Genomic DNA, 18,397 nt, shown 5'->3' with positions numbered 1-18,397 from the left:
GGTCTCTGGGTCCCCTTTGTAAGAAAGCAATTGTAAGCAAAAAAAAAAAATGAGGGTGACTCTGTATTCCCCTCTTGTAAAAACATTGCATGTGGATGCTGACATTGAGCTGTGTAATGTGCAGTCTTCCTGTTTCCACTTGGGTTTTCACTGGAGCTTCACACCCACATGGTCCCATGGACCCTGGTGAACTCTTTTAAAAAAAAAATTTCACATAGTTTTGAGAGAGAGATAAAGAAAGAGAAAATAGAGATACCATAGTACTGCTCCACAGCCTGTGAAGCTTCCCCAGTACAGATGCTCCTATGTGATAGCCAGGGACTTGAACCCAGGTCCTTGTGCATGGCAAAGTGTGTGCTCTACCTGGTGAACTATCCCCTGGCCTCCTATTTATGTAGGTTTTTTGTTTGTTTGTTTGTCTGTTGGCCTGCAGGGTTATTTCTGCAGCTTGGTGCCAGCATTACTAATCAATCCACTGCTCTTGGTGGCCTTTTTTTCCTATTTTATTGGATAGGACAGAGAGAAATTGAGAGGAGGGGAGATAAAGAGGGAAAGAGAAAAATAGACACCTGCAGACCTGCTTCACCACTTGTTAAGTGTCCCTGCCGCAGGTGGGGAGCAGGGGTTCAAACCCAGGTCCTTCTGTGGGTCCTTCCACATAGCACTATGTGTGTTTAACTGGGTGTGCCACCACCCAGCCCCGTTTGTATAGTCTTTAAATGTTAGTCAGAGGATTTTTGAAAAGTGTGATTTTGAATTTTTTTAACCTTTTAGATATGTTCAAGCCATTTTTGACTCACATAACCATAAAACAGGCAGTGGACAGGAGTGTCCTCTGGGTCATTCTCAAGCGAGAGAAATGAGCTTGCAGCTGCAACCCCTCGGAATGAGTGGATTTCCATCCCGTCCTCTGCCTGGGGCTGAGGCTTGGGGTTGGAATCTTGCAGGGCCACCACTGGCTAGTGGATAGCTTTATGTAAATTTTTTTGAGTGCATGTTTTTTTTGTTTGCTTGTTTTGGTTTTTGTCTCACTTGAGCCCTGGGTTTGTCAGGGAGAACATTCATGAACTCTGGTCAGGTGCCCTTGGTCAGATATTTCTGGACAGCTGTACCTTTCCTTGTCACCTTGGGTTTGAGTGAGAAGAGGTCCATGGGATGTCTTTCCTTCTCAACAGTGAGCCAACAGCTAAGCTCAAGTATGACTAGTCTGGGTGTACTGGTGTCCAACAGAGGGAAGACAGAGGCTTTTTGAGGGCACTAAGAGACCGAGAGCAGCTAGGGCTGGTTTTGAAAGGGGTCAGTGTTTCCAAGTAGGAGTGCCCAGGGGCAAGCTGCATGCTGTCTGGAGGGCAGAGCCTGCCATTAGCAGCTGTTGAGATGCCCCAGAGGCCTCGGAGACAAACCTCCTCTAACCACTCTCCCAACTCCAGAGGAAGGCTATTAAATGCAGCCAATTGGCATCTGGGGGCAAAAAGCTCTTTTGTTTTCCTAACTCAGAGCATCTGAGTTATGGCACCTGCCACTGGGACCCCCCCCTGGTAGGTGGAGCAGCATGGATACACCGGCCCAAGCCCAGAAATCAGAGTTAAGGGCTGGGACAGGCTTAATGAAAGACCGAGACGCTGGGCGGCATGTTCATCTTCCACTTGGCTGGCCTGGCAGCCAGTCCTCCGGGAAGTCTGTCAGGATTGGGGCCAGGAGGCAAAACATTCTGAGGGTCCCTGCTGCAGGGACCATTTAGGGGAGTGGAGGGGAAATGCTGATCTGCTTAGCCCCACACTCAGACACCTGGGTCAGGACTCTTCCCCCAACCACCACCATCCCACCCCCAAAAAAGACCTTTCCTAGCTGAGAAGTGCTCATGTGACCGATAGCCGTTAATATCCATTTGGGCCTATGTCAAAAGCAATCTCTCCTCGGATACCTCCGGGCGTCTGTCAGGATCACCTCCCTGCCTCACGGAATCTCTGGGAAAGTCGATTGTGGTTTGCGAGGGAGCTGGCTGTGCCTCTCTGGACCCCAATACCATCCATCCTCATTAGGATCTGTGTCCAGATGTCAGAGTGCCACATTGAATGGTCCTTCTCCATCCACTGGTGGGCAGTGTGTCTGGTCTGGACATGCTGACCAGAGAGACTGGGCTGGTAAAGATGAGGTCAGCAGCTCTGACTGTCTAAGAGGTACTTGACAATTTATACACCATGACTGCCCCACTTTGATACCCCTCAGCAACTGGCAAGACAGCCTTCCAGAGAATGAGATCCGTCTCAGGCTGCCCAGCCATAGACAATCCCCCAGAGCCCCATGTACATCTATCTCATGCAACTGGCTGTCACATGATGGTGACGTGTGTTTACTCACACCTCCAGCCTCAACACAACCCCACCTACAACTCAGGGAATTCAGCAAAGAATAATCCAGACTAGCAAGCACCCAACCCAGTGGGGAGCTGCATAAACCAGCTGTGTTGTGGGGGGACTGGGAGGCCTTGGGGAGAGCCTTGAGCCAGCTGGGCTGGCCAGGAGCACAGGCTTGGCCATGGTTGGGGATGAGGTGGTGTGCCTCAGGCAGAGAGGACATGCACAGAGGTCTGCAGTGAAATAGTGGGCCTTGTTGAAGGATCTCAGTGGCTTTGTTCTGGTGGAGTTTTGAGCTTAAGGGAGTGAAGCAGAGGAGGCAGGCAGGGGCTGGGTGGAGTGGTGGTGCAGATACTGTAAGAAGCTGGCTTCTGAGGGCAGATGGAACTCTTACCACCCTTCAGTTTCCCAGTAGAGAGGGACCAAAGACAGAGCAGGGGAGTACAGTGGGTGGAGGAAGCAATTCAAGGAGTGTGGATCCCAAGTCCCGTATCTTTGCTTCCAGGTCCAGGGAGGAGGGGGAACAGAGGATCTATGCTGAGCCTCTGGGTTTTCTGTGAACGGAGAGATTTGGTGGCTGTTTTTGTTTGCTTTGTCACTAGGGTTATTGCTGGAGCTTGATGTCTGCAGGAAGAATCCAGTGCTCCCAGGCACTGTTTTTTCCTTTATTATTATTTCTTTTTTTTCTTTTTTATTTGACAGGACAGAGAGAAATTGAGAGGTAAAGGAGCAACAGAAAGGGAGAGGGAGAGAGAGAGAGGGAGGGAGAGAGGGAGAGAGAGAGAGAGAGAGAGAGAGAACTGCAGCACTATTTCACTACTTATGAAGCTTCCCTCTCCCCCCCCCCACAGGTGGGGACCAGGGTCTAGAACCTCAGTCCTTGCATGTGGTAATGTGAGGACTGAGCTAGGTGTGCGACCGCCAAACCCCAAACCTGTAGGGTTTTATAAGCAATGCTAGAAAGAAAGAAAGAAAGAAAGAAAGAAAGAAAGAAAGAAAGAAAGAAAGAAAGAGAAGCTCATGAAAAAATTAAGTCCACACCTTCTCTGGAGGGTGGCACATTAGATGGAGTTATTTCCAACTCGTCTATCTGTCTAGTCTTGTGAGACTAGAAAGGTCACAGCTTTGTTGGAGTGTTCCCTCTCTTGTCTTACCAGCTGGGGAGCCTTCGTGGCTGAGGATAGGGGTCCATCATAGGGCCTAGGGACATGGCAGCGGTGCTCAAACTTGCTGAGGGTTTGGAGGTGACTGAAAGGAGGGTCCTGCTTGATGGCAGCAGATGCCCCCCACTCTGCCCAAGCTCCCCACAGTGATGAGTTTGTAGATGCTGCCTCCCACCCTGCACCTCTTTGCATAATCTGAGGCTCAGGACCACTAGCCGGGATCCCACAAATCTGGTCAATTCTGTATCTCCTATGGCAGGGACCTGAAATAAACCTGATTCTGCTCCACACCCCCACCTGGATCCTCAAGCCACCAACTGCTTCCCACACCCAAACCCCCCATTCTGCATGATGGCACTGATCTGCCATGCGTTTTGCTATCTAGCGAGCTTAGTTGGCTGCTCTGCCAACCAAGAAACCACCCTCCCCACCTGTGTGCCTGGGGCTGGGAGGAAAATCCTTCCTCCCTGGGAAAACATCAAAGCAGCCGCCCAGCCACCACCAGCAGCAGCAGCAGGCACCAGGAGAGATGAAAAACTCTCTGGGTGCTCTGTTCAGGGAGTAGCCTTAGCTGGGACCTGGCCCCAGAAAGCCGGGACAGCAGAGCCACAGAGGGACACCCTGGTGGGCCATCCCAGCTAGGACACTGGCTCTTCCCTGCCCAGGCTGAGGCTGCCAGTGCTCCTCGTCCTGAAGCTGTGGTGGCAGAGGTCCTGGCCATGGTGCCAGTTTTCTAGGCTTCTGCCTGGCTCCCTGCAGTCTGGGGAGTGTCCCCCAGAGCCCCTCCTTGTTCATCTTGACCACAGTGGCTGGTGACAGCTGTCCCAGGTCTCATTCTGTACCTGCTGGAGAGAGCCCACCCCCACCCAGAGAAGTTTGGATTTTTCCAACTTTTAACGCAGACAGGATAGCGCTCCGCCCTGGGCCTCGGCATCTGATACATGGCAGCTCAGCACGCCTTTGCCAGGAGCCTCCCCGTGCCGACTGCCAAGCCTGGGAGAGCTGGCAGGGCGCCAAGCCTGGGGGTACCACTTTCAGTCACAAACAAGGAGTGGGCCTGCTTCCTCCTGTGCTCAGCAGTTGTCTCCAAAGGGCAGACAGGGCTGCTGGTTAAACCTACTGTGCGCCTATGGTCTGCTTCAGGTGCCTCCATGTGGCCCCTGCAGGAGTGGCACAGGATGCTGCAGAGCCCTTCGCACAGAGGCAGACATGCTTGGAAAGGTTCCCTGTCGGGTTCAAGGTCACGCTGTGAGCAGCAGACTCAGGATCTGAACTTGGGTTAGCCTTATTCTGGAGCCTGCCTGGCCCACCCGAGAAACTCTTGGGGGCTATGCCCAAGAGGTGCCCAGGGGGATTTAAGGATTAGAGCAGAGTCTCCTGGGTCACCCTCGCTCATGTGTCCATGTTCTTTGTGCTCTAAAAGTAAGATTGTGCCACAGCGCTCCCCACCCCCTTCTCCAAGAATCACCTCTCAGGAGACCAGAGGCTGCACCACCGACACTATCCTGCCTGGATCTGGTTTCACAACAGCCTCATCACAGCCCAGGAGAGACCCCGGGTGCTGCTTCCCGGGGCTGCTACCAAGGCAGCAGACATTGCCTTCATAGGGTTTGGATCCCCCTATCCCTCATCCCTCAGTTCCTATGAACATCTGCCAAGACTCTGCCAAGAACACTTCAGTTCAACTGAGCATCTCCTCCAGGAAGCCCTCCAGGACCAGACCCCTAAAGACCCCAGCAAGTGGCTCCTCTCTGCTCCTGTGAAATGTCACAGCAGTTGTTGCCTTGAGGGGAATCTGTGTATCATTCAGCACATTTGCCCACAGCTGAATTCTTCTAGGTAGGGAATGTGATGATCTCCATTTTACAGGCAAGGTAGCTGAGGAACCAGGATGCAAGGAACTGTGCAGTGTTGGGAGCTGCTCTGCCCTGTGACTGCTGGTTTGTGCGTCATCTCTCCTGGGGCTAAGAACTTCCTGAGACCCAGAGTTACCGCATGAGCCCAGACACACCAGTGGGGCAGTGATCCTCTCACTAGCAAAAGGGGGATGCTGAGACTGAGGTCACATAGCCTGTCTCTGAAGTCTGATGGAACTTGGAGCTCCCAGGAGCCAGCTCAGGCCACTTGATGGTACTGATGAACTTGGTCACAGTGGTAACCAGGCAGGCTTGTGGGCATGGGGGGAATCTTTGTATCTGTCCTTCTCTTTTGGTCTCAGTGAGCCCAAGAAACTCATCCCTGAGATTCTATGGAGGCTCTGTCACCTCAGTCTTCTCATCTGCCAAATGGGCACATGGGATCCTCCTTCCCAGGGCCAAGGGAAGGTCACAGCTGGCCTTGAAGGCACAGACAGTGCTCAGGGTACTACAGAACCATGTCTGGATTCTCAGGATGATGATTCCATGCTCGAAGTCCCCTAGCAAACCAGAACAGGTCAAACCAGGAACGTCCAAGGCGATGGTCTTGGCAGGGCACTGGCAGCCTTGGGACAGTTCACCGCCCTGCCTCTGGCCCGTCCCCCAGGCACAGAGGCTGCTTCCTTTGGAGCCTCCTGCACCATCTGTAGTACCGTGTGGGCCGTGCACTGCTTTGGCAGAGCACCCCAAGCGACACTTGGAAGACGAGGCAGCAGGCAGCTGGCTTCTGAGAGTTGGCACCAAGAAAACACGTGCTGTCTGTCTGGCTGCCCACTCCTTGCTCCCACCCAGGAAGCCACAGTGGCAGGGCACATACCTTCCTGCAACAATTCCCCTGACGTACAAAGCCCAGGAGCTGGCATAATAGCCAAAATCCACAGCTGCATTTGCCCTGGGCCTTGAAGTCAGAGAAAGCCAGGAGCGCCTGCATCAAGGAAGCCTCTGTAGGACCAGAATATGTGTTGGTCAGGCTACGCCCTTGAACTTGCCACCGTGCTGCACTGTAATTGGCTCGAGGGCCAGGCAGGGTTCTGAGGCTGAGCTCTGGCCAGCACTGGCTCACTAGTATCTGAGCCAGGGAAGCATGTGGCAAAGGTCAGCAACCTTCTCACGCTGTGGGGTACATGGTGTAGACAGGTGGTGAAACCAGCTTTGAGGGTTATTGTTCAAGTCAGCAGAGTGGAATAGAATAGGATGGAAAATACTAGAGTGTTTCTGTCCTAGTACTGTTTCAGGAAGTGTGTGTGTGTGTGTGTGTGTGTGTGTGTGTGTGTGTGTGTGTGTTGTATATATTGATGTAAATTGCATTTCCAAAACCTAAAAGATACTTCTTCTCCGAAGTCACAGTGGTTAATGATGATCATTGTGATTACTCAGCTGGTGGTTCTCTTGGTCATGGAGGCTATCTGAAAGGACCCCAGATACCCAAGTGGCCACTTGTCCCAGCAGGAGCCCTGAGGTGAGGCTGTACCTATGACAGGCACCCCACTACTCGGGAGGGAGTAGGAAAGAGACCAGTGACTTGGTTCACAGGTCAGCTCTTGGCACCAGAGGCCTGGCCAGGAGGCAAGGAATATGCCCAGGATTTGGAAAGCCCTGTGACAAATGTAGGTGTGGCCATGGTTGTGAGGTCATGAGTGACTCTGGCCTCTAGGATGATCTGGGCTTGGTGCACTCATTCTGAAAAGCTCCATGTGGCAGTCATCTCCGCTGAGTCCTATGACTTGTCCACCCGGAAGCCTTATTTTCTGCAATCCCAGACTGTACCTGGGCTCCCCCATTGATTTCCGGGGTTTCTGCTCTGCCTGTGCCTGGAAGCCTGGCACCCTCACTTTCTGCTTCCTAACAGTGAAGGTAGTAATAGGTGCCATTTGCCGTTTATTTCTCTCTGAGGCCAGAGGTGGGGGTTTATCAGGAGTGGTGAGGAAGTTTGAGGAAGGGTGCAAGGGGCAGGGGAAGGTGATTTAACAAAGCCACCCAGGAGGTGAACTGGGCTTCAGAACACTCCCTCCCAACGTACACACACACACACACACACACACACACACACACACACACACACACACACGTCTTTCAGGGTCACCTAGAACTCATTCCAGACCAGCCCTGCTAGGTACTCACTCCCACTCCCTTCTCAGCCTCAGATCAGCCCTGCTTCCTGCTGGGTGGTGAAGGGTCCCCTAAGCCAGGCCTCTTACCTGAGTTCCTCTCCTCTAGGACCCTGACTCAGTTTCCCTAGTTGGCACTTGGCTTGGAGGGTAATCAGTAGAGCATTTGAATGAAAGAGACAGTAGCAGGGGCTCCCCTGGATGGCTGGAGGTGGGAATGATGGGCAGGACTCAAATCTAGAAGTGAGAAGTGTAGCCTGGGCAGGGACTGGGCCAGGGGACTGGGACTTGGTGGGGGGCATTGAGCCATCTGCGTCACCACAGCCTGGACAAGGAGTAAGTGCTACCATCTCCAGTTTACATATGGGGAAACTGAGGCTCAGTGAGACAGAGTAAGCTGCCAAGACTCTCAAACTCAGATCTGTAACCACTGAGTCCCATCCACCCCTCCTTAACCCCTCCCCTTTCCTGGCTGCCAGAAGCTTCTCAAGCTGTCTGAGCTTCTGCCAGGATTAGGCTTTTCAAAGGGCACGTGCTCAGGGTCCCAATCACCCCATCAATACGGCTCCCCTGCGCCTCTCAGATCTCCCTGCCTTGATCGAATTTCCTTCCCCACTAGCCCCTTCCCAGGACACTGGGTTTAGTGGGGCTGGAGCTGCAGAGCCAGTAACCCGCAGGGTCACCTCCCTCCTTCTGCCTGACGTCAGAGTCCCCCCAGCGCCAGGGCTGATGGGACCCACGGGGCAGCTGGAGAGGGGCAGTTCCAGGTGACCGGAACCAGGCTGCTTAGTAATGAAACCAACCCTCGCTGGCGCCGCGGCCCCTCTCCTGCCTCAGACCTGGGCACAGGCAGAGGCGCTCGACTGGCCGGGGGTGCTGCCTCGGCAAATGAGCAAGGAAAAGGCTTGTTAAACAGGAAGGGGGGCCGGGGGTCGGTCTGGAATGGGATTGTCAGCGGATCTTGTAAATACTCCAGGCAGCTCAGGCCTGGACCAGCGTGGTACTTATTTCAAAGCAATTTAACCGATGGGATTCCTGACTCCCAAATCAAGAATGTTATTAAAATGAAGAACAGAGGCAGCTCGCGGCTCATCAGCAGCCCGGTCACACCCCAGCTGGCGGTGGACGCCGGCCTCCCTGGAGAAGTTGTTGGGGTTTTGGCTTCCCCAGTGTCCCCATCTCCTGCCGGAGTTCTTTATGTTTGAGGGAGGGGAGGGCATGTGTCTGGAGGAGGCTGAGTGAGTGTGTGTGTGTGTGTTACGAGTATCACACACTCTCAGGTTTTTAAAAACTTGAAAGCGGGGTGCCAAAGAGTTGGCTCCCCAGATAGGGTACTTAGAACTCTGCCACCACATGAGAGGTCCTAATGCACTGGAGGAGGCTCTGGTGCTGTGGTGTCTCTCTCTCTCTCTCTCTTTTTCTGCTTCTGCTATCTGGATGAAAAAGCAGCTGGGAGCGGTGCAACTGTGTATGCCCTCGCTCCAAAAAGATAGCTTGAAAATGGGGGACTCAGAGAGGTAGCTTGCCAGGGGCCTGCCTGGTCATGCCGGTGACCAGATTCAAACCCTGGTTCCCATGGGGGTAGGGCCATGATGCCACCCACTGTGGGGAGCTGCAGTGCTGCAGTGTCTCGGAAAACAAAGTCAGTCCTGGAATGGTAAAAATCAACTATGTGTGAGGGAGGCTCTGGTTCCATAGATGCACCAAGAGCCCCTTGAAAGTGGTGTTCAGCTTCCCTTTGACCTGGAAAAACTGTCAGGACCCTTGCCCACCCTCTTTTATTGATGAGTGGAGAAACTGGAGTCCTGGCAGGAGTGGCACCAGTCTGGGGCCCCCACTGAGCCAGAGACAGTTCTGAAAGCTGGGTTTTCTCCAGCCCAGCCCCGTTCTGCCACTCGTCCCCAGGAGGCATTTCCAGGACCTAGGCACACTTGATCAGTCACACCTGGGGACACCTCAAGGCTCTATGCCCAGGGACAGATGTAGGGACTGCAGTCCAGAATGGTGGTGCTTCATCTTCCTCCTCCCTCTGCAGGTGTTCCAGCGGCGGGAAGACGGCTCTGTGAACTTCTTCCGAGGCTGGGAGGCCTACCAGGATGGCTTCGGCAAGCTCACTGGGGAGCACTGGCTAGGTGAGAACCCCTGACCATGTCCCCTGGCACCCATGCCATTGAGTTCAAGCGCCCCCATCCTGGTTGGCTGAATGCCCTGTATCCCTGAGCTCACTCACATGTGACCTGTGTACTCAGTGACCCTACAGCATGTGGCCAGGCCTGGCACAAAGAGATGAAACAGCTTCTATCAATACTGCCATCACTATGATAGCTCACTTGGATAGTGTATTGCTTTGCTGTATGTGTGACTGTTTGAGTCTGGTCTCCGCCTCACTTAAGGGAGCTTTGGTGTTGTAGCCAGTTTCTCTCTCTCTCTCTCCCTCCCCCTCTCTTTCTCTATCTCCCTCTCTCTCTGCCTCTATGCCCCCTGAAAAAAGAAAAAACACTATCATCACTGCTATTTACAGAGGCAGAGGAAAAGACAAACACCAGAGCTTCCTCCAGTGCAGTAGGGGCTTGGCCCAAACCTGGGCCATGTGCAGCACAAGTGTATCATCCTGGTGTGCTGTCTTGCCAATTCCCTCATGCTCATGAACTCGGGAGCACACACACACACACACACACACACACACACACACACACACACTTCTAAGTAATATTAAATGGGAATTATAAATTATCATAAAATTCCTCTAAGAAATATTTAAAAAGTCCTCATACTCTGCCTGTCACCCCTGTCCTGTGGAACCTCCCTGGTGCAGGTACAAGGCTCATTTCAGCAGGCTGGACACAGCACACGGCTCACCCAGAGAGATGAGCACCGTGTTTGGGGCTGGGATTAATAATATCCAGGTCAGTAAGGGACTTTCAGGGGACCCTGTGGTAGAAGGGGTGGGTGGGTCACCCCAGAGGCAGAGTCTCTGTGCACATGGCACCCAGACAGAGCTGATGCCACTCTCTTCTAATGCCCCTTCCATGAAAGTTGTGGGGACAGGCCCATTTCTGTGAGGGAGGCAGGGCAGCCCCCTAGTCTCGCCACTGAGGAGGACAAAGGTCCTGCCCAGATCAGTGCTTCTGCCCACTGAGCTCAATACCTGGGTTCCTCTGATCCTCCTCTGAGTCTCCCCCATCCTCACCTTAAGCATGAAGCCAGCAGGACCCACTCGGAGACTCAGCCCCTTTATTATTTTCCCTAATTTGTTTCACATTGAGAGAGACAGAGAGGAGAGCCGGAACGCCACTCTGATACATCTGATGGCAGTACTTGAACTGGCAGCCTGACATCCTCCTTGGCCGCAGGACAAAGCAGACACCCCAGTGTGGACTCCAATACCACACTTCCACTCACAGATCCTCACAGGGTCCACACCTGGCCCTGGGACAGCATCTTACTTGCATGGACCCTGACACCTACACCTGCCTCTGAGGGATACTAATGTGGGCCCCCCACATGCATGGGGACACTAAGGCTCAGAGAGCAGTGACCTGGCACAGTGACACGAGCCCTGTTTGCTGGGGGGAAGCCCGGCCAAGCTCTGCCCCATGTGTGGTAACTGAATGAAGGAAAGTAGCAGTTAGAAGGTAGGGAGAGATGTGTCTGGGTGGGGAGACCCTGCCCTGGGCCCCTCTTGCTGGGTGTGTAAAGACAGGGAGAAGGCAGCCACATGCCCGGCTCCCTGCACTCTATCACCCACACCTTTGGATCTGCAAGGGTGCTTCTGCCGCCACTCACAGATCTTAATTGAAATCTATCAGCAGCCAGCGAGTGGGCGGAAGTGTTTAAGCAGGGCCTTGATGAGCTCCCCACAGACACCAGCCCTGAGGAGAATGTCAACTCAGGGCCAGCCTGGCTCTCACAGCTGCCACCCCCCTACACACACCACCACCTTCACTTGGCACACTTACTTAGCCTTTCCTATTGAGTTATGGGAGCTCTTTATATATTAAGGCCATTGATTCTTTGTCAGATGTACAGGATTCATATTGGTGCCTGGTCATTTCTCTTTCTGCTCTCTGTTTTGTAACGTTATTACATATTCCCTGAAAGTTTAAATTTTTTATGTGGTCAGTTCTATGCACCTTGTCTTCATATCTTCTGGGTTCTAGACTCTATTTTCCCATCCTTATTTTATTAAAAATTTTTATTAGTTATAAAGTTACAATTTAAATACTTTATAGATTGATTGGTTTTTTTATCCCTCTCGTGTGTGTGTGTGTGTGTGTGTGTGTGTGTGTGTGTGTGTGTGTGCTTGCATGTACAGTGCCGAGGAGCCATGTAGGATACACACCCTGCCACTAAGTTATACCCCTGGCCTTTCTTATACTTTTTTCTCATGTTTTTTTCTCTATTATTTTTGAGATTCCTTCTTGCCACATCACACCTTCATGATTCCACTACTCCCAATGGACATTTTTTTCTTTTCAATTTCAAACAGAAAGAGACACAGAGGGGCCAGATGGGGGCACACCTGGTTAAGTGTACACACTACAGTGTGCACGGATCCAGGCTCAAGCCCCTGATCCCCACCTGCAGGGGGAAAGCTTCACAAGCAGTGAAACAGGTCACAAGTGTCTCTCTACCTCTCCCTCACCTCTCAGTTTCTCCTATCCAATAAAAAAGAGACACAGAGAAAGAGAGATACCATTGCACTGTTCTACCATTCTTGGAGCTACCCCTTGGTGCCATGTGTGGTATTCTTATGTGGTGCTGGGGGCTTGAACCTGGGTCTTGAAGCATGGTCAAGTGTGTGCTTTGCCAGGCGAGCTATCTCCCAACCCCTAATGAACGTCTCCATGTTCATTGGGTTCATCTCTCTCATTCACCTGGAAGCTCACTGGGGTGATGACATAAGGTTTGGGGTGTCTATGCTTTAATCTGCCCGCTCCTCCTTTGTTCTCTGTGACTCTCACTAATAAGGAGGCCAGAGCCGGCTCACCATCCAGTGCCCAGAAAAGCAGGGAGGCTCAAGGATCCTGGGTGAAACCCAGAAAGCAGTGATGGAGGGAGATGTATAGAAAAGGGAGAGATGGCTTTCATGGGGAGAAGGGTGAAAACAAGAGTGAACTGAATTCAGAGGATCCAGCCCTGCTACCCTGCTTCAGGCCACCTCACGGGCATGGAGAGGGCACTTCATCCAGGAGCACTGCTGATCCTGAGGGATGGGAGTAAGCAGAGAACTCTGGGCACCAGCGACCATTCAGCGGGGCAGAGTCTTTCAGCATCCCAGCTGGGCTGCTCTCCCGTTTACAAATTGGATCATTTTACAAATTGGATCATTTGTTTTTACAAATGGATCACTTGTTCTGAGCAAGAACTGGTTAACAACAAGAATCCTGAGTGCTGGGGAGCTGGAGATAACCCCTGTAGAGCACACATTTCACCCTGTGCAAAGGACTTGGGTTTGAGCCCCTGCCCATTCCATGGAAACACCATGAAAAGAAGCTTCATGAGTACTGGAGTGGTGCTGTTGTCAAAATCAACCTTTCTCTCTCTCCCCCACTACCTGAAAAAAAAAAAGAGTTTGCTGTCAGGTTTGGTGGAATCACACAGACTGTGAAACTCCAAAGGAGCCCTGGTGGCAAGAATGAAAGGGCAAGGAATCTGAGTCTGCTCAGTTCAGACGCAGCTTGGTCCCGTCAGTTGGGTGACCTGGGCAAGAGACCCGGCTTGTCTGTACCTCACTCCCCTCACCTGTGATGCAGGGACAGTGCAGACACCTGCCACAGGTGGGGGGTGGGGAGACAGCACACACCTGGATGCCAAGCCGAGCGGGCAGGCGCCGGTCCAAGAGCTGCACAGGGACTCTCGCTAGACGGGCTTGTTCTGCTCCACCGACTCCTCGCTGATCTGCAGGAAGCACTCAAGCAGCGCCAGCCCAGTGGGAGCCGTTGTGTCGGTTGGCTTGTCTGTGGTCTGCCTTTGTTTGCTCAGCCACGTGAGGCCCCCTTCTCAAGCTGGAGCCCAGAAAGGGTGAGGCCGTTGCTGAGACCCCAGCCCACAGAGAAGTGGAGACCAGGCCCCAAGCTCTTAAAGCCTAGGTCCCCACCAGTCTCTGGAGAGGACAGACAGACACAAGGAGAGACTGGCAACTCTGTTGGAGCTGGCTTGCCCTTCTTGTAACCACCTGCCCTGTGTCCTGGACCTGCCACCCAGCCTGGGTGGGGAGAGGTTCTTGTAGCCTTCTAACCAGCTGGTAGGCACTCTGACCTGTTCCTCAGGAAAAGGAGGTAGGAGGCAGAGGCTGATGAAATGTCACTTGGTGCTGATGACTTCTAAGGCGCTTAATTAAATGTCCTCTTAATCAAGAGGTAATCACACTGGTGGGGAAGCACCTTAAGGGGGGGGAGAGAGTGGGGAAGGGGGAGTAAGCCTAATGTGAGAACTCTAGGCCAGCTGCAGGAGAGACAGATAGCAGGGGGGCCCAGGGAGGGAGGCAGTGGCTGGGAGTGTGTGTTGGAAGGGGGGCACAGAGCCTGGCCCTGGAGCTGGTGGGAGACACAAGACACGCCCTTGCTCTGCCATTAACTAAGCCAGCATTTACTGAGTGCCTACTGTGTGCCCCCCATGCTGGCTTGGGTGAAGAACAGGATAGCCAGGCTGTTCTCTGGCCAGCCCACAGGGTACACTCGGGTGGGTAGATGATGCCCTTACCCCTACTGGAGGTCGCGGCCCTCCTGAGGATGTGAAGCCTAACTTGATCAGGAGGTGCCCAGGTGGGACTCTGAAGGGAGTGGTGTCCCAGAACTGCAGTGCAAAGTCTCAGAGGCCAGGCTCAGGGGAGGGCATTCGAGGACTGGCTCCTATCTGACTGGAGCTCAGATCAGGAGAGAGGGTGAAGGGGTGCCTCCTCCAGCCAGATGGTCCCATTCCTCCTGACTCCTGCAGTCCTCCCTGCAGCCTTGAGTCCCACAGGGTCTGGAAAACATCACCTGACTTGCACCTAGAGAAAATCTATTATGTCAGTGGCCGGCTTCCTGCCAAGCACAGGAAGCAGCGAGTAACCCTTTCTGACAGCTCTAGTTTCTCCTGGGGTATCTCCGGGGCTGTGGTCTCCAGCCCCCCCACACACACACACAGCCTCTCCTGCCCTGATCTCCCCCGCCGCAGGGCTCAGGCGGCTGCATGCCCTGACCACGCAGGCAGTCTACGAGCTGCATGTGGACCTGGAGGACTTTGACAACGGCACAGCCTATGCCCACTACGGCAGCTTCGGGGTCGGGCTGTTCTCCGTGGACCCCGAGGAAGACGGCTACCCACTCACAGTGGCGGACTACTCAGGCACTGCAGGTAGTACCCCCTCACCCCCACCCCAGGGCTGCAGCAGGGTGTGGGGAAGGGAAGGGCAGCCCCCTAGTCTCCCCACTGAGAAGGACAAAGTTCCTTCCTTGACTGGTGTTTCTGCCCTCTGGGCTCAGGACTTGGGCTCCTCTGCTCCACCTCTGGTCTCTCCTGGTCCCCACCTTCAGCATGAAGCCAACACGACCCACCCAGAGAACCAGCCCTTTATTTTTTAAGTGATATCTATTATTTTATGTTATTTTTTGATAGAGACAGAAATTGAGAGGGAAGGGGAAGACAGAAGGAGAAAGATGGGGAGGGTAGATAGCATAATGATTATGCAAAGATTCTCATGCCTAAAGTCCTGGGTTCAATCCCCACACCACCACAAACCAGAGCTGATCAGTGTTCTGGTAAAAGAGAGAGAGAGAGAGAGAGAGAGAAAGGAAGGAAGAAAAGAGAAAAGAAAAGAAAAATACCTGCAGGCCTACTGCACAGCTTGTGAAAATTCCTTCCTGCAGATGGGAACTAGGGGCTTGAACCCAGGTCCTTGCACATTGTAATATGTGCACTCTAGTGGGTTCACCACTGCCCAACCTCTCTGGGTTGTTTTTTCCCCGTGGTTTATTTTATATTAGAGAGAAAGAGGTAGAGGGGAAAGAGCAAGGGCACTGCTTTGATACATGTGATGTCACGGTTCAGACTGGCAGTCTCTGGCATGAGTGCCCAGCACTCTACCAGTTGAGCTATCTTCTCAGCTGCTGCCAGCCCATTTTGGGGATGAGCAAAGTGAGACTAGAAAGAGAATGAGGACGCGGGGGCGGGGGGGGTTGGGTTCAGCAGGATCCCTGAGGTGCGGTGACTGAAGCTGAGTTTTACGGAGGGAAAGCATGACGGAGGGAGAGCTACAGATGCCGTAGGTGTGGCGGACAGTTGTGGCGCGGCTGTGCGGTGGGGGCCGTGTGCGCACCTGGCCGCGCACCTGGCCGCGCACCTGAGCCCCCTGAGGACGCCCCTGTGTGCGTGCCTGCGCAGGGGACTCCCTCCTGAAGCACAGCGGCATGAGGTTCACCACCAAGGACCGCGACAGCGACCACTCAGAGAACAACTGCGCCGCCTTCTACCGCGGCGCCTGGTGGTATCGCAACTGTCACACGTCCAACCTCAACGGGCAGTACCTGCGCGGCGCGCACGCCTCCTACGCCGACGGCGTCGAGTGGTCCTCCTGGACCGGCTGGCAGTACTCGCTCAAGTTCTCGGAGATGAAGATCCGGCCGGTCCGAGAGGACCGCTAGCCCCGCCTGCCCGCCCGCTTGCCCGCCCCCCGCCCGCGCATGGCTGGCCCACCGACCTGCAAACAACCCCCTCACCTCTGAGGTTTCAGACTCTCAGCACTGTCCCCAACCCACCCCCAGTCTGCCTCTGTTGGCGGGGAGGGGGGGAGGCCAACTCCAGGACCCCAAATCCGACGTCGACTCGGGGCTCAGTCTGCCCGCAGCCCCTTCGCTTTGCAGCCCGAGCACCCACCCCTCCCCCCTACCACTCCACGCCACCAGCCCCCGACCCCGCCCCCAGCCCCCAGCGCCCCCTGCCCAGTGAAGAGGCGCTGGCCCGGGCCCCTTCCCGCAGGTCAAGGGGCGTGGCCGGGTCTGAACCCCCCCCCCCCCGCGTTCCGCCCCGGGTTTCCCTGGAGGACCACCCCCACCCCCACCCCCAGCTCCGCCTTGTGTTTGGCTGGAGCTGGACGACCCGCCGCCCCAGAACAGGCTGTGATGCAGCCGCCAGCAGGGACCCAAACCAGCAACCCCAGTGTGCCCCCCCCAACTTTGGGGAGTCTCCAGTCCCCTTCTGAGACAGCCAGACCCCGCGCCCCTGCACCTCTGGTCTGGCCAGTGAGGCCCTTTTGATTTTCGGGTACCAGTACCAACCCCACCACCAATTTCCAGAGACTCCAGGGCCCCAGGGAGGAGACTGGACGGGGAGGGAGCAAGGAGTGGGGAAGGAGGGCGTTAGCTGTTGGCCCATTCGCAGGCCACTGCCGTCTCAGTGGGAAGGCCGCCCCCTGCTGGTGTCTGTGGGTGCTGCCTCCCCAGGCACTAGGTAAGCGAGTGGGGGGTGGCTAAGGCCCATCAGTTGTACAGAACAGGTTCTCAATATCCCTCCCAAAGCCCCCCCTCCAAACACACACGCCCTGCACAGGTTGCGAGCGTGGCCGCCCAGCCCTAGCCCCCTGCTTGGCTGGAACCCCACGCGTTTGTCCAGAGCCAAGCACCTGGCTGTTTTTCCAAGATGACACTTTCTGGGAACTTTTGGGAAGACAGAAAGTTAGTTTAGGGAGCTAAGCAGAGAGTGGAAGCCCGGGCCCCTCCTCACTGTAGGGAGTCCCTCACAGAACCCACAAAGGCAGATGAAGGCAGGCAAATCTATGGGGGTGGGGGTGGGCTCCAGCTTCCCCTCCCACCGAACTCTGTGCTCCAGTGATCACAAATCTAAACTGGCCGCGGCAGTAGGTGACACAGCATGCCAGTGCCACCGGGTCACCCGGCCATCCCTGTGGGTCCACCTGGTCGTCAGTGCTGAGACTTGTGGGACAGTCACAGGGACAGAGGCCTGGTTGCTGGACATGAGGATACCCCTGCCTTCTGATGCTCAGCTGGAAGCAGAGGTGCCAGGAAAGTCATAGCCCAGTGTCACCAGGAACACCCCACAGGCAGCAGTGAGGAGAGAGGTGAGATGGTCACAGGCAGCTTGAAAGGAAGCCCCTTGCTCAGAAGCCCTCCTGCCAGTCCCTTCGCCATGCTGTGGAAACTCAGAAGGCCAGCCCTGGGGGGGGGGGGGGGGGCGGGGAATTCTTGCTAGGACAAACAGCCAAAGCAGAGGCTGAGCTGGTCCTGAGCTCCTCCCAGGCAGCCCCCTCCCCACGTCCGCAGGCTGGAGCCGCCACTGCTGCCAGCCTTGCAGTGCCAGCCGCTGTTTAGGAAGTGCCAAGTGCTTTCTGATCTGTCATCAAACAAACTCCTGGTGAGTGTGATGTTAATGGATCCACAGATGAACGTGTGCTGCTCAAGGCCTGGGCTTAGCAGCCTCAATTTGCGGGGGGACACGGGGGGGGGGGGCTCTGGAGCCTGCGCACTGAGTTCACAACTTCCAATCAACCTGGACAGCTATTCCCACCAGAGCACAGCACCCCCTCCCAGTCATAGCTGGGCACAGCTTATTGGGGTGGTGGCAGCCAGGCCAGCTGGACCCCCTCCTAAAGGACACTCCCTTCTAAGAGCTGGTGCTGAGCAAAACAGACCCCTCATGTCTATTGGGGCCCAGGAACTGCAGTGTCAGGCCAGACTGGGCCTGACCTCAGAGCCCCAGTGACCACCTCTGGACAAGACAGTGACCCCTAGCCCAGGAAAAGGGCGTGCTGGGATAGCCAGCAAGGGTGACACATCTGCAAAGGCTCACTCATGCTTACTGCACAGGGACCCTGCCCTGAGGGGCCCAGGCTGATGAGTGGGGGGGACCCTGCA

At 54.6% G+C, this 18,397-nt stretch overlaps 1 protein-coding gene across 1 annotated transcript in view; it reads left to right on the top strand.

Annotated features, from left to right (window-relative positions):
* The window catches only part of FIBCD1 (fibrinogen C domain containing 1), a 32,177-nt gene extending 15,770 nt beyond the window's left edge, over positions 1-16,407 (top strand). Inside the window, exons 6-8 of the mRNA XM_007530309.2 lie at positions 9,580-9,676; positions 14,706-14,885; positions 15,912-16,407. Coding sequence (XP_007530371.1) covers positions 9,580-9,676; positions 14,706-14,885; positions 15,912-16,171 — 537 coding nt within the window. The 3' untranslated portion in view covers positions 16,172-16,407. The remainder of the gene's footprint in view (positions 1-9,579; positions 9,677-14,705; positions 14,886-15,911) is intronic.
* The last annotated feature ends 1,990 nt before the right edge of the window (positions 16,408-18,397 follow it).

The sequence above is a fragment of the Erinaceus europaeus genome, chromosome 10, assembly GCF_950295315.1.
Source record: "Erinaceus europaeus chromosome 10, mEriEur2.1, whole genome shotgun sequence".
Lineage (NCBI taxonomy): Eukaryota > Metazoa > Chordata > Mammalia > Eulipotyphla > Erinaceidae > Erinaceus > Erinaceus europaeus.
Note: the sequence above shows the minus strand (reverse complement) of the source record. Positions and strands in the feature narration are given on the sequence as shown.